The 14,714-nt window shown below is 38.2% G+C and overlaps 1 protein-coding gene across 1 annotated transcript in view; it reads left to right on the forward strand.

The window, feature by feature from the left end:
• Positions 1–1,011: 1,011 nt before the first annotated feature.
• KCNH8 (potassium voltage-gated channel subfamily H member 8) overlaps positions 1,012–14,714 on the forward strand; it is a 119,789-nt gene continuing 106,086 nt past the window's right edge. Inside the window, exon 1 of the mRNA XM_053466581.1 lies at positions 1,012–1,138. Within this exon, the coding sequence (XP_053322556.1) occupies positions 1,063–1,138 (76 nt within the window). The 5' untranslated portion in view covers positions 1,012–1,062. The remainder of the gene's footprint in view (positions 1,139–14,714) is intronic.

Raw genomic sequence — 14,714 nt, forward strand, 5'->3', positions numbered from 1 at the left:
TTTTTTCTGTAAACAATAAATCCCAATATTTTTTTTTTGTTTGTTTGTTTTTTTTTACACAATTTTTTGCCCAGTGATAAGTAGCATTAGGCTTTAAAAGATATTCTATGTATTCCTATGGAAATAATCATATCCACTAAGAGCAATATCTATAATCAGTGGCAAAGGTGTAGCTAATGATATGTTGTTCAAAAGCCTTTGCAAAGCCTATTAGAAATAATTGTGTGAGGAAGTCACTGCGGTGTAGAAGTTGCCCTAGATAACTCAGTCAGCAGAGGCACAAAAGATTTCCTATTTCCTTTGGAGGTCTGTTATGCTTTTGTCGGGTAGGCTTGTCGAGAACGTCGTTTCAAATGAGAAATGGCAAAATGAAATAGAAAAAAAAAAAGGTCTCCATATTCTGCTATCACAGGTCCCAGATGCTCTCCTGGCCAGGATTCCTCTCCCTATCAGCTTCTTGGCTTTTGTGTTGCAGACTAAAGTCTTTCTTTATTTTCATTTTCTTTCTTTTTTTGTGTGTGTGGATCTAATTTTAGCTCTGGGGAAGGTTAGTGTTCTATGGCAGAATTTAAACCAAATAAAGAGTGAGCGATCAGTACAGGGCTTGAATCAAAAAAAAAAAAAAAAAGAAGAAAGCTTGGCACGATCCCTGCATTGATTATTTCTTCTCCTTCGAAGGAGGTCAATCTAGCTTTGGGGTGCAGGTCTTTATTGCGTGGTGGAAAGTATGCCCTGGTAACTTTGGTTGGGTAATACAAAGTACTGAGATATTTTGTGGAGATTACATTAATCCGTTCCTCGGGTTTGGAGAGCTGGCTGGGGAAGGTCACATCTGTGCTGCAGCGTTCAGGATAAAGGCAGAATTCTGGTGGACTAGACGCTCCCGGGGATAATCAAGAGTCACCGGTGGTTGTGCCCCCTCCTACTCTTCCCACAGCCACCTCGCTCACTCACCACCTCCTCCTCCTCCTGCTCATTTCATCCCTCCCCCCTTTCTGCACTTTCTTCCAAAACATCCTTGTCTATAAACTTTGATGGAGAATTACACACCGGGCTGGAAAAATGCCTGTTATGAAAGGATTACTGGCACCCCAGAACACCTTCCTAGATACCATAGCCACTAGATTCGACGGAACTCGTAAGTATTTAACCTGAAATAATATGAACTTAATGCTGAAATGCAGACATTGAGAATTTTGCATCATTTGATTCCACATATTTTATTTGAACAATTGTGTTTGTATTGAGTGATGATTTCAGAATGAGACAGTTCGGTAGATGGTGATGTCAGGTTTGTGGGTTTCGTCTCTGTCTCCTTTTCTAACTTCGATATCTTTCTTTCATGCAATCATTCTCTTTTATCACAGACCCACTGATGATTATGCTTGATTGTTAGCTCACAAATGTGTGTAGAAAGCCAGTCGCCGCAACTTGATTGCAGAGATGCTGATGTTGTGCAGATCAGCTTAATGCACTTCAGCACCATGGACAGTTCTCAAGTTTACCTATGGCAATTATTTAGACAATCACATCTGTGAGGTTCCAGTGCAGGTCCTTGTTTAATCAGCAGCAAAGAAAACACAAAATATATATAAAAAAATAATAATAATAATAAAAACATTATCTCTATATATATTGCATGCAAGTGTATTTTTTGCATGAGGAAACATAAAAAGAAAATGTGGAAAGGGTGTACCATATAAAAGATGCAGCTGGAGACAAATCAGTAAATTGATGCTCTGTTCTTGAAAGCTGACTTGCTCAAAGAAGTTTTATTTGATGTGAAACCCACAGTCCTGTTAACCTTGAAGTTAATGTTCCAGCCAATGTATTTGGAGCTAGCAGTGCAATAAGCATAATAAACACTATGATTAATGGTGTATGGCAAAATATTATTTAAAATACTTTGACACTTTTTTTTAATGAATAAACTACACTTACTGAAGGTAAGAAGAGTGATGTTTGAAATGTTTTGAATGTAATGCAATTATTTGGTTTCATTCATTTACCTGCTCCTTGATCATAAAACCATAAAGCTGACTTCCATTTCATAAATTAATCAGATATCCCTGAGGCTTTATCTTGCCTTTGTCCAACAATTCCGTGCAGAAAAAAGCCTTAATGTAAGTCACTTTCCTGCTATTTATCCCCAGAATACTGTATGTATTGCTATCTTCATGATTGATTGAAGAGTGGGCTACATGTAGCTACCATTCTGCTCCATCAAGGTTATTTTAAAAGTTCATCTTAATAAATCTCTGTGGACATAAATTGGCGCAGGTTGGGGACATTACGAGATGCAACTTAATAAAACATCTAGCTGCCATGATAATGTTCTATTTCTGTGATGATGTACATTATTCTCCTGTAAATCCCCAGTTCTCTAGGAAAAAAGCTTAGTGATTTCATTAAAGAAGATTGGAGGGGAAACATATTTAATAAAGATAATCTCAAGACTAATGTTTTGAAGAATGGGAGGAATAAATACCCAATTGTGTTTGCCATTATGAAATGCTTTGCTAATATACAGGTATTGTTTATGTTTAATGGATCATTTTAATTCTGAATTTACAGTATGAAATCAATCAGAACTTCTTAAACTTCTTTACAAAACAAGGAACTCCCTTTTTCATGTAAATGAAAAATGGAAATTTGTTTTCACAAAATTTACTTTTTTCTAAAGAACATCTTTTGGGACTTTTCTTAATACTATTTTTTTTAAATTAATAAGTAAGTTATCCACTTAATGAGCTTTGGCTAAGTTGAATACAATTATGTGGTTGCAGTAAACTATACAGTTTACTTTATATGGTATACATTTATTTTTTTGAAACATACAATTACAATAATTAAAAATATAATTAATAAAAGTTCTTTCCAAACAACATTCTACAAGGATAATTTTAGCAAAACAAAGCATTTGCTGGGCACTATCTGTAAAAAGACTGTTTAGAAATAATTAAATGTTTTTGTCTTCTAATCAGTGGGCAACTGCTGATAATGATGTATTTAAATGAAGTATTCATTTTACGAGATCATACACAGATGACCGAAGATAATGCACCCTTTTTAATTTAAGCATATCACATTGGATTGATTCGGTATGCTGTCATCAATGATAGACTAATCCACTACTGAATCTCTAATCCAGGAGAGAATTAATTATAATTCTGACCAACAGTGCAGAAAAGGATTCCAGATTTAATCTAAAAAATGCTTCTATTTACGTTTTCTTTAAAAATGTTATATTTGATATGACTAAAGGTTGATAAAACTAATGGTTCTACCAGTTACTAACTTTAGATTATTAGATTAACATTTCTTAGGTCAAAATGATGGAGTTATAGGAACTCCACACATATACACACGTCATAACCTTCCTTAAGATATAAGTCGTGTGTATTCTCTTTTAGTCTATTGTTAGAAAAAGACTGAAGTTTACCATTTTAATTTGTTAGTACTAAAAATCTCTGGACTAGAATTCACTTTAAAACTGCCCTATGTGGGTTTGCTGCCAATCCGGCATGCATTCATTCATTTATAGTCAAGTGCATTTGAGTTTGACCAACACATTTACACATTCAGTGGGTAATGCCAACTTGAGTGTGCCCTCAACAGCAACTTGAGTTCGCTCACCACTGTTCATCAATTCCATGTTTGTTGGTGAGTTTCAGCTTAGTTGATAACGTGAGTCTGAGGGAAATGTATTATTTTATTTTATTAACCAGCATCATGCAGCAATTGCGATTTCATGGCAATTCCTCTCGCCCTCATGACTGTAGCAGTGAAATCTGTCTGTAATACATAGCCGTAAATGATCCGAAATCATAGCGTGAAGCACTGCTTCCGTGGGTCTCTGGGTCAATTTCTTCTTTCCTTTGGCAGAAAAGTAACATTTGATCATGCTCCAGATAGTCTAACCATAAAATTTCCCAGGTATGTGCATAACCTCTTGGATAACTGAGATGCAGGTTTTTTGAACATGAGGTGCTACAACTGAGATGGATTCCACAGAATGAAATAAAGGAAACAAGAAGCCATCTCTACAGCCTAACCACTGGATAAGGAGTTTAAGAGGCCATTCTCTTGGAAAAGAAAGACTACACACATATATATTATGTTTGTGTGTGTATATGTGCCTGTGTATTATCCATGATGTTTACTGTGGTGCTGGATTCACTGAGATATCACGCTAGCTGAGATATCTTCTAGATTACATATTGAGAAGTGAATCAGAAGTGACTGACAGTTCAGTCCTACCCCTTGCTGACCTTTTTTGGCAATGGGGTGCTAAAGAAGATATAATTTAAAAAATTGCATAATTCTCATTGACATAGAATTAAACTTTAGGCAGTCCTAGACAGTAAATAAGCTTTGTAAGAGAGGCATAAAGTGGGTAGAGCATGACGGGGTGGGGTGTATAGAAAGTGGAGGAGCATAGTCAACATAGGCAGAACGTTAATTAAACTGGTCAGGGCAGAAAATAGCACTCTTTATAAATGCCTAGTCTACGTTATTGGAAATCTGGCTCTGCTAATCACGGTCATATATGGATGACCCCCCCTAAAAGAAAAAAAAGAACATATTTTCCTTTTTACTAATACCAGTAATTCTACATAGATCTGCCCATAAAATGTTGTAAAAATAAGCTATTTTAGGAAAATTCTATTTTTTTACTTATCAATCGCAATAAATACAGGTTGGTTCCAGCTTCTTTGTTGGTCATAATTTTAAAATCAGGTTGAGTTTAATGACTATGTAAGCAATAAATAACACTGACATCCATTCATTAAATCTGTTATAATCCATTACACCAGCAAATTAACAGTCATTCCTCTTATGCAATTCTAAATGTTTTTTCCTGACAAGCACAGTACCTTTAAATGAAGTGTCTTTAATAGGTTAGGATTTGTTATGGTGCAATTTAGTAATTGCTCCAATTTCCTTTCAACTTACAGCCATAGTTATTTCGTAGGACTGTCAATCGTCTGCAACATGGCAACATATTGCACGCTGCATCGGAAAAATTCTCTTAACACGTTAAGTGCTAGATGAAGATATGTCTCGTTTGCAGTGACACATAATGCTTATTAAAATCTATACCTGTGAAATACAAGGCACTTATATTGCAATCAGTCCAACAAGACAAGGAGACAATACGGGCAAGATAAAGAGCTTATTACACTTAAATTGTGACCCTTAAACCGATGGTAATGCCATTATTCTAAAGTTCATTTCCCCTGTCAACTTAGAAATAGCAGCTCTCTACCGAATGAACAATGCGTTAATACACATGAACATGACATATGCTTATTACTCAAGTGGCCTGGATCAGAGATGCTTCTGCCTAGCAGAACAAAATAAAATATTTAAGTAGGGGAAAAAATATCAAGCTCCATTAATGAGGAGGTTATGGCTGACTTGGATATGCAGTGTTCATATTCACTGATGCAGGAATCAAACGTAATCCTGAGAAACTTCATGTAAGCTTACATATCAATCAAATTACTTTACATTTTATTGAGCAGATATTTATTTTTTTCATGCTCCTTTTGGTATTTTCATCATATTGAACACTATTTATTATATGTTTTGTACACACACACACACACACACATATATATATATATATATATATATAATTGAATTTGAAATAATTCAAATAATTTAAATGTCATCTGGTCAACTGATGGATAAACCGATGTTGGCTCAACAACAAAAAACCTGGCTTGTTTTGTCTGTTTCCCTGCTGGTATTGTACTGCATATCCTTGCAAAGAATTACTAGCATATTCTGGCCTAGGCTGGCTAGGCTAGGCCTAAAACAGGATTTAAAGGGAAAGACAGCCTCTCTGCCACAAAACCTGGGGCAAATTGCTTTGTTGGTTTGATCAGGCTCTCTGGTGCCCTGCTGCGTAATGAGACACTTATGAGCCTAGCTGGTGCACAGTTTACTGAACACCGTGTATACTTAAGAGACACGGTGCTAGAATACAATGCCTTAAAAGTGACTGTGGAGGGGGCAGCTGGGGATGCCTGAGTCAGGCCTAGGGTCAAAGTAAATATTATTAATATTAATACAGTGTAGAGGTGTGCTGTTTGAGTCAGGTATGTGTAAGCTAGACATAAATGTTTGTATAATATCAGCTTGCATCTTTCCTAGCCAACTACTATAGATTATTAAGAGTTGTATGAACCACAATGAGGCCCAAAAGTTATCTTGAACCTTAAAGCTTACTGTCCCAGATACCCCACTAAAGAAGAATTCATATTAAAACACATAGAGAGTACTTTAATATGCATTTTTCAAAAACATAGAATAATTACCTTTGCTAGAAGTTGCAGCTCTGTCCTCCTTCTCCATGGTCTGAAGATTGTTGCCGCTGATTGGCTTCATGAAAAAAATCCTCGCCCACAGCATTTGCCATTACTAATCATGGTAGTTGTCATTCAATACACATATTTTTAAAATCTTACATCTCGCAGGGTAGAAGAAAGACAGAAACTACTGGACTTTTCTGTAACGTAAGAGGGTTTACATTCAACCTTGCCCCTCCATCTCCATGGCCACAACCCCAACAAAGGTATCTTGGTTTGGACACCTCTGATGTCGGGGTGTATGCAGTTGGCGAGATAAGGGCATTTGGCCTACCAAGGCATTAGATCCATGCAAGTGCAAGTCACGTTCAGTAACGTTATAACTTTAACTGGATGATAACTTTTCCTTTTGTAAATTGACTGCAAGGAGGTGATATGGGAGGAAGAGGAAAAGAGAGAGAATCTCTACCAAACTAATCATCCCCTAACTGTGGATAATGTTACTTTCTGCTTGATGTATGTGGGATTGCGGGTTATTTTATTGGGGTGACAGTGTATACTTTGGTTGACTGCACAATTATTAACAAGGTCTGTGAAGCGGAGGGTTGTGAAAAGTAACCATTAGCAGCTTGGCTGTGAATGGGGCTTTCAGGATTAAAGGTCAGGAGTTAATTGAAGAAACAGCTCATTAGGAGCAGCTGCTTTAGCACTGCGTATAAGCACAGAATATAGACACACACACAACACATAGGGAGAAAGCATATACCAGCTGCTCTAGATGAAGTCTGCTTTCATAAAATCATTTAAAATTGCTGATTGATGCCTTACGAGGAAATTCTAGTTAATAATATTTCACTTTAATCAGATCACTGTTTTACTTTATACTATACAGTATATATATATATATATATTTCCCATCCCCTCGTTATATCAATGTATGTACATTATTTTAGGTACATTTATCTCTCAATGTGTGTTCTTTAAATCTGTCACTCTTAGGTATCCCATTCTATCTTTACTTAGTCAATCTTAAGTTTTAATGGTTTTCTTGCCCTCTGCTCGCTGTAAGCTTTGCCATTCTGATCTTGAGATTACAGAAAGAAGTAAATGTTTGGAGATAATCTAGAATTTCATAGCATACATAATGATAGCAAATACGTCTGTATCTTTTAATAATTGTTACTGTTGTGTTTTGGAGTTTTTTTGCGCAAAGTCTTGAAACAGCAATTATTTTTCTTTTAAAAACACAGGCAAGGTCACTCAGCCTTATTCTAAAAGCACTCTTTCAACTACCCTGCTGAACATAACACTTTTGCATCTAAGTGCAGCATTAGAAAAAATATTCCTGGTACTGCTGAATATCCTTCCAAGAAATAGTTATTTGCAGTATTTCCTACGCAAAATGCTGAAAAAAAAAATTATCTGAAAAACAACCTTCTTGTCTTTTAATGGAGGTCGTCTTTTATTCAGACCTCAGATCCACCGCCGCTCAGCTGACTAAGCCGAGGAGCCTGAATATTGCAGACCAATTTGAAGAGAAAGGTGCAGAAATGCTTCTATTTCTCTGCAAACCCGTCTCCAATATTCTGCCCTCTTGGAGTACTTCCGCAAAAGGGCCAAACCACGGCGCCAAAGGGACAGCCTCTCCCTCATTCCTAAATTCAGGAAAGAGGGCGTGCGCTGAGGCTCTGCCCTTTTTGCTGAGGTGCTCCAGGAGGCCTTGTTAATGGAGCTGATAACGGTGAGAAGTGGACAAAGATAGAAGGCAGAAGAACACAAAGCAGAGCTCTGGAAAAGGGACAAGACATTGAAAGAGAGACTATGAGAGTAAGAGTGTGAGAGCAACGAAAGCAGAAACAGTGGTTTTGATTTTTTCCAGTGGGGTCATCTTATATTCAAACCTTTTCTTTTCATTAAGATACAAAGTTTGGGGTAACGTATTATAATCTGGGTCATCTTATAATTGAGCCACTGCGGTATTCTTGTACAATCTATTATTTTTCCTAGGACACTTAATTGTCATGCGACACAAAAACAGGCACCTATAGGTATGCCTGGGAACTCTTCTGGTCGCTCTCCTCTTTCTCTTGGGGCAAGTCTTTAGCCATGTCCACTCCGCACCCTATTCCCCTACCACTCCCAACCTGTTTAAACCTATCTGGGGCTAGCCTTGCCCCTTCCATAGCTAACTATGTCCCTTGCCTAGCTAATCAAGCCATTCCTTCGGATTTGCTAAGCATACTTAGTTTTGTTGCTTGGTAGTAAGTAGTTAGAAATTACTCCTTTATGTCTAATGTCCCTGACATGCCCTCTAACCATGAATGCATATTAAAGAACTCTGTACTTACCTGACCTAGAAGTTGCAGGCCTGATTTAGCAGCTGTCGTCCTAATATATAGTCCAACGTTTCTTGCCACTGATTAGCTACTTGAAGCCAAGCGTATTTCTTGTACTGCAATAGATGGGGCAAATGTATATGAGGGATTCTGCAGAGTCTTCCCATGCATTTACAAACAGGACATCGTGAAAATTCTGTGCAGCTATCATAAGCAAGAGTGTAACCTCGACTCCCGGGCTATGCCATGTCAAATTATCCCATGGCCTCTTAAAATACACACAGAACCGTAGAAACGGCCACAGCCGGTTTATTTACAAAGCCGTTGTCGCGCAACCTATAAACATAAAGGTGTGTTAATAAGACAATGACTTTTATACATAAAACCCCAAAGCTTGCCAGGGTCTACCTGAGCCAAACAATAAATTCCACTTAGGGGGGGCATACTGTGATACTCCACTCATACCCAAAGTTCCAGCTACTTGGCAAGCTAGTGCCCATCGGCTGTGGCAAAGTGCCTATAACAGAAACATATCAAAACCTAACATAGTCGACAAAGGAAGCGATTCTTTACAGTAAGGACAATAAAGGTATGGAATTCCCTGCCAAGGGAGGTGGTGTTATCAGATACATAAGATGCCTTCAAAAGGGGTCTGGATATTTTTTTTAGAAAGGCATGACATACAGGGCTATAAATAGAATAACATTCATATTTTAGAACTTTGTGATCGAAGGAGAAATCCAATTGCCTGTTGGAGTCAAGAAGGATTTTTTTTCCCCTGATGGCAGAATTCTTAGTAGCTTAATTAGGGTTTTTTGCCTTCTTTTGGATCAAGAATAGGAAGGTTAGGTAGAAGGGTTGAACTTGATGGACTTAGGTCTTTTTTCAACCTTCTGAAATATGTAACTATGTAACTTTATATATGTCCTGATGAAAGTCTAATAAACAGACTGAAACGTTGATTAGAAAACTGGAGTTTCTCGAGTGATTATTTAAAGAAGTCCTTGGAGTGCCAGTAACTATATTTAGTAACTATAGTAACTAAAGTATAGTAATAGTAACTATTTTTGGATGTTATATATATATATATATATATATATATCAACAAAGAAACATAATAATAAGGGAAGGAGGATGGGACAAACACAGTGGGTAAAATGGCACCAAAAATAGCACAAACCCCTTTTCCTACTGCCTTAAATAAGCCCCTGTCCTATCCCCCCCCTTGAACTTCACCTGACCCCCTGGCCTAGCTCTGCTCTGCATCCATGTCAGGGCCCCCTCCGGCCTCTTCTGACCCCGTGGGCATCAGTACATATGAAGGCTGAAATGACTGCTTAATAAATGTAATTTGCTGTGAACATACTATTATGTTTCCTTTAAAATACAGCAAAATGCACTAGAATGCACAAAAATAGTACCAGACATTTGTTTGTCTATTATCGCTCTTCCTAATATGAGCTAAGATTTCATATGGCTATTGATGGGGAGATATTCCATCAATTATCTCCATTGTACGGTGTAAAAGCCTCATAAAGCAGCTCTAAAGTCAAGCTGTAATTGATTTAAGTTATTATCCAAATGGTCATTAATATCAAATTCATAATCTTAAGTGTTATTTATGAGAGGTGTCATTAAATGTACACAAATATTCACTTAACATCCTTATTAAGGCATTTAGCTCCTATGCGCTACAGTGTGAAATCCATTAAGGCTGCTAATTATAAGTGCTATGGAATGGTAATTGGTGTACATCACATGTTTAAAAAATTCAAGCTATACTGTCTCTTCCTGAGGTCTGTTCATTAATTTGAAGATTTGCAGATGAGTTGCAAAATTCCTCACCAGCCCCACTGCACATTATAATAACCAAAGTCAATGATCTTCTTATGGGAGAATTCCAGAATGCATAGTTAAATCCATACCCCCCAGCAGCTCAGGTGTCAAGCAAGATACCTTTGTTGGGGAGCATGGTTAGATTCAAAATAAGCCATGGTTTCATTTGAAGAAATTATGGGCAAAAGGGTCTGTGGCTGGAGCAGGCATGGGGGCTCGCACTAGTTAGGTCTTTTTTTTAACTTGCAACTGCAGCCGAAATTCATTTTTCTAGCTCATTGCAACTCTGGTCCATGCAGCCTGCAAGCAGAGAACTGTGCACGGGGGTATATCCATGGAGTAGCACTAGGAAGAGGGCTAGGAGGCCAAGGCTGAGAAGAGGATGAGTTGTAAAAGAGTTCTCACCTGGTGCACAGTTAATGTTAGGCAGGAAAAAGACATCCCTGGATCCACTGTTACTTATATCAATTGCTAGAGCCTTATGTCCCCTGTTCTACATTAGGCAGTGCAAGTGATAAAGTTGGGAAGTGCAGAACATGGAGAGGTGGGTGATCACAGTGTCCTCTGTATGGCAGCAGTCAACAGCTCCAAGAAGCACCTGGCAATGAGGTCAGTAGTGCAGCAGCCAAGAGCAGGTCAGATGCTCAGACAGCTAGATCATTGAAGTTCTCCAAAGAGAAGGTAAGGGGCATCCTCTGCTTGCCTGGACTCTGGTACCCTGTGAATATTGGATGTACAGTTATTGTTGCTCTGGGGTGGGTGGCCAGGACAGCTTAGATGGGGTGGGTTTTGGTAATTAAATTAATTTCCTTCCTGTAAAGTGTTGGATAGACAAGACCACCCCTCACCTTTTTCCTTAGCATCTCCGGAAATGTACAGCAAAATAGTACTTTTCTCAGTTGGTTTAGTGAATCCCTTCTAGTCTGGCTACTTCTTAGGTTCCAGCAATGTTTTTATGGTTCAGATTTACTGTGAATGCTGCTGCTTTTGCGTACTTGATCTTTTCGCTTTCATCCTGGTTTTGCATACTGAGGGCAATTATATCGGGAGCGAAAATCAGGGACCAAAGTTCACCAGTGAGAGATTAGGTTAGGTATTTTCAAATTGGACCTTCAGGCAAGTATTCATGGAGCAATTTATATGGTCAAGGCACAGCCCAGGCATTAGGCAAGCTTATGCCAGGGATGCAGACAGAGGATGTTTCCTGGCCAGTGGTCGTGGATAGCGAGGACAGTGAGAGGTAGAAATAGAGTAGTCAAGTTCTGAAAGAGGTGATAACTTATGGTGGTTTATATGCATGCCATTGAAAGGAATTCTGACAATTTGGTTTCCATGTTTGTTCTTGGTAGGGGGATTGGGTAACAATAGCTATAGGCATAAGTAGTAAAGCACCCCAGACACATCTGGATGGTAGACAAAACTGCTGGCCTATGTCAGTCAGTCATACTGGTAATAATATAACTCATTGCATGCTTGCCCGGTAAGGTTCTGTCATTTTCTATTCAGGTACAGTGAGGGCATAGCGTTTGAAGATTGTGGAAAAATAATGTATTTTATTTATGACATGTTTCAGGCAGTTACACACTTTGTAACTTTGTGATTTGTGGGCTGTTGTGTGTATAATGAAAGGACCTGTAAGACACCACAAAAACAAAGCAAAACATCTGAATTTTCATCCAAAATCCATGGGCCCTTTAACTCACACAAACTCACTCTCTCACACACTTCATTCACTCTCTCTTGCTCTCTAAATGTTTTCCTAGCCTTCTGCCTACCTTGTGGTTCTTCCTTTTCCGTCTTCTCTCGTGCTTCTGGTGACATCATCTCTCCCATTCCTCCAATTGTGGGAGAGCACATCACCGAAATCAGGGCTTCTGGTGATGACCTCTCCCAATGCCTCAATCTTGCCCTAAGGTGAACTTCCACCAAAATTGCTGCGTTTTCGATGACTTCCTCTCCCCGCACAGCCATTTTGCCCTAAGGTGAACTTCTGCCAAAATGGTGGCTTCCTATCCCCCAATTGGAGGATCGCTGGGAAACGACATAACCAGGAGTTTGTGCAAGGTTATTTCCATGGACATGCGGATGAGGATAGAAGAAAGACAATAAAAGAGAGAAGATGAAGAAGAGAAGATGAAGAACAAGAAGATGCAGAAGCGGTCGGCAGAGACGGTAGGGAAAAATTTAGAGACTGTGAGAAGGAGAGTGAATGAAACTGAGTGTGAGTGAATGTGGGCACCTGGTGACAAATTTTGTTCCCAAATGACCCCCCCAGTTTTCATCTGAACCAAATAGGCAGGGAATGTACATTTGCACATGTCTAGAATGCAGCCGTATGCAAGGTGTCTGATTGTATCACTAAACTTTCTTGTCTGGAAACAGCACTCTAGGGTGGGGTAACGTCAGAATGAACCAGGACACTACCCATGGTCTATGCATACATTTTGCATAAAACTGCATAATGCAGCCTGTGATATTTGTCCCTCATTTAACTCCAGGACAAGTCTTAGTGATGACAAACACAATTAAAGGTCAAGAATCATCCATATGTTTTACACATACCCTTATCAGCTATTATACTTTAAAAGAGCAAGACTTAAGATATACAGTACATTTTATGCAAGTTAAATAAATTATAAAATCACTTGCTATTCAGAGCAGCAGCTCGGCCTGGCTTAATAATATTGTTGATGGACAATTTTGATTGACAGAGCTACATTACAAGAGGGAAAGCAGTAGCCACACTTTTGACATCAGGGTCATCTTTGATTGAAAACATGTTATTGTTGGGGAGCAGAGCAAAGGTCAGCCCCTGACATTTGTTAGAGCAACAGATCCTTTACATCCTTAATATGTGTTAAACATGCACAAAATGTTATTAAAATAATAAAAGATCTTGCTGAAGTATTTTAGTGTTCTCAAATGATATGAATTTAATACATGATTATATTGTGCTGCAAACAAGCTGCTTACGCTTGCGTTTATCCATATGAGATCGAAAGAGTACTTATCTTCAAGAGCAATATTTAGGACTGAAACAGTTAAGAGAGACCAGTGCCAGGTTTCATTATTGCACTATATGACAAATAGAATACCTTGTATTTATCTGAAAGAGTGTTTTTACAACAGTGTCAGTAATGAGGGACAGCCGAAAAAGGTTACTAAGTATGTCCCATGATTGTAGTGATAAAATACCATGTGCTCTACCTGGGGGTAGAGCAGTGTATGGTATCCAAATATAATACAAAAAATGTATATTGAAACTGACAACAAAAGCACGTATTAAAAATTTATGGATGTTTCCTATTGTTACTTTCTTTTGAAGCCTTTCTCTGTAACTACTGTCCTAAGGGCTTACTGTGTTAACAACTTCCACCAACAGCACTGACACTGCTAAGTTTATTTATTTTATAGTGATAATTACATTTAGTTATCTACAGAACTGTGCAAAAGTTATTGGCATGTGTGGAGAAAATGTATGTTTTCAAAAAAAAGACATCTTAATAGTTTATGCTTATTATTTAACAAAATATGAAGTGAATGAACAGAAGACACATTAATATTTAGTTTGACCATCCTTTGCCTCCTTCAAAACAGCATCAGTTCTTCTAGGCACCCTTGCACAAAGTCAGGTATTTTGTAGGCATATAGTTAGGTGTATGATTAAAAATGATACCAAATGATCATCAATTTAATATGTAGGTTGACACATAATCGTTAACTGAAACAGCTGTATTGGAGGTTTAATACTAGGTGAGGAACAACCAAACTCACTGACAACGCGAGGTTGATGAAGGTTGCTTAATATCAAAAGCCATACACCATGACAAGGTCAAGGCAGACATGGGTTTCAAGATGATCTATCCATGCTATTATAAAGAAGCACAAAGAGATGGACAATCTTGAGGACCATAGACACAGTGGAAGTGCAGCAGATGAAAGACATACCATGCTTTACAATCGGAAGATGTCCAGCACTGCCATCAGCTCAACATTGGAAGAACACAGTGGGACCCTGGTACACTCATCTCCTGTCCAGTGAAGTCTATGGAAGACTTGCTGCTAAAAAAACATACCTGTGTCGTGGAAACTGGGCCAAATGACTCAACTATTCACCAAAAAAATGAAGGAACTGGAGTACAGAAAAGTGGCAGAAGTATGATGCAAGTTCCGTGCCTAATTCAACAGGAGAACTGTGGTTAGTTCTTCAAGGTGTTTGGAACAA

This window comes from Spea bombifrons, chromosome 5 (genome assembly GCF_027358695.1).
Source record: "Spea bombifrons isolate aSpeBom1 chromosome 5, aSpeBom1.2.pri, whole genome shotgun sequence".
Classification (NCBI taxonomy): domain Eukaryota; kingdom Metazoa; phylum Chordata; class Amphibia; order Anura; family Pelobatidae; genus Spea; species Spea bombifrons.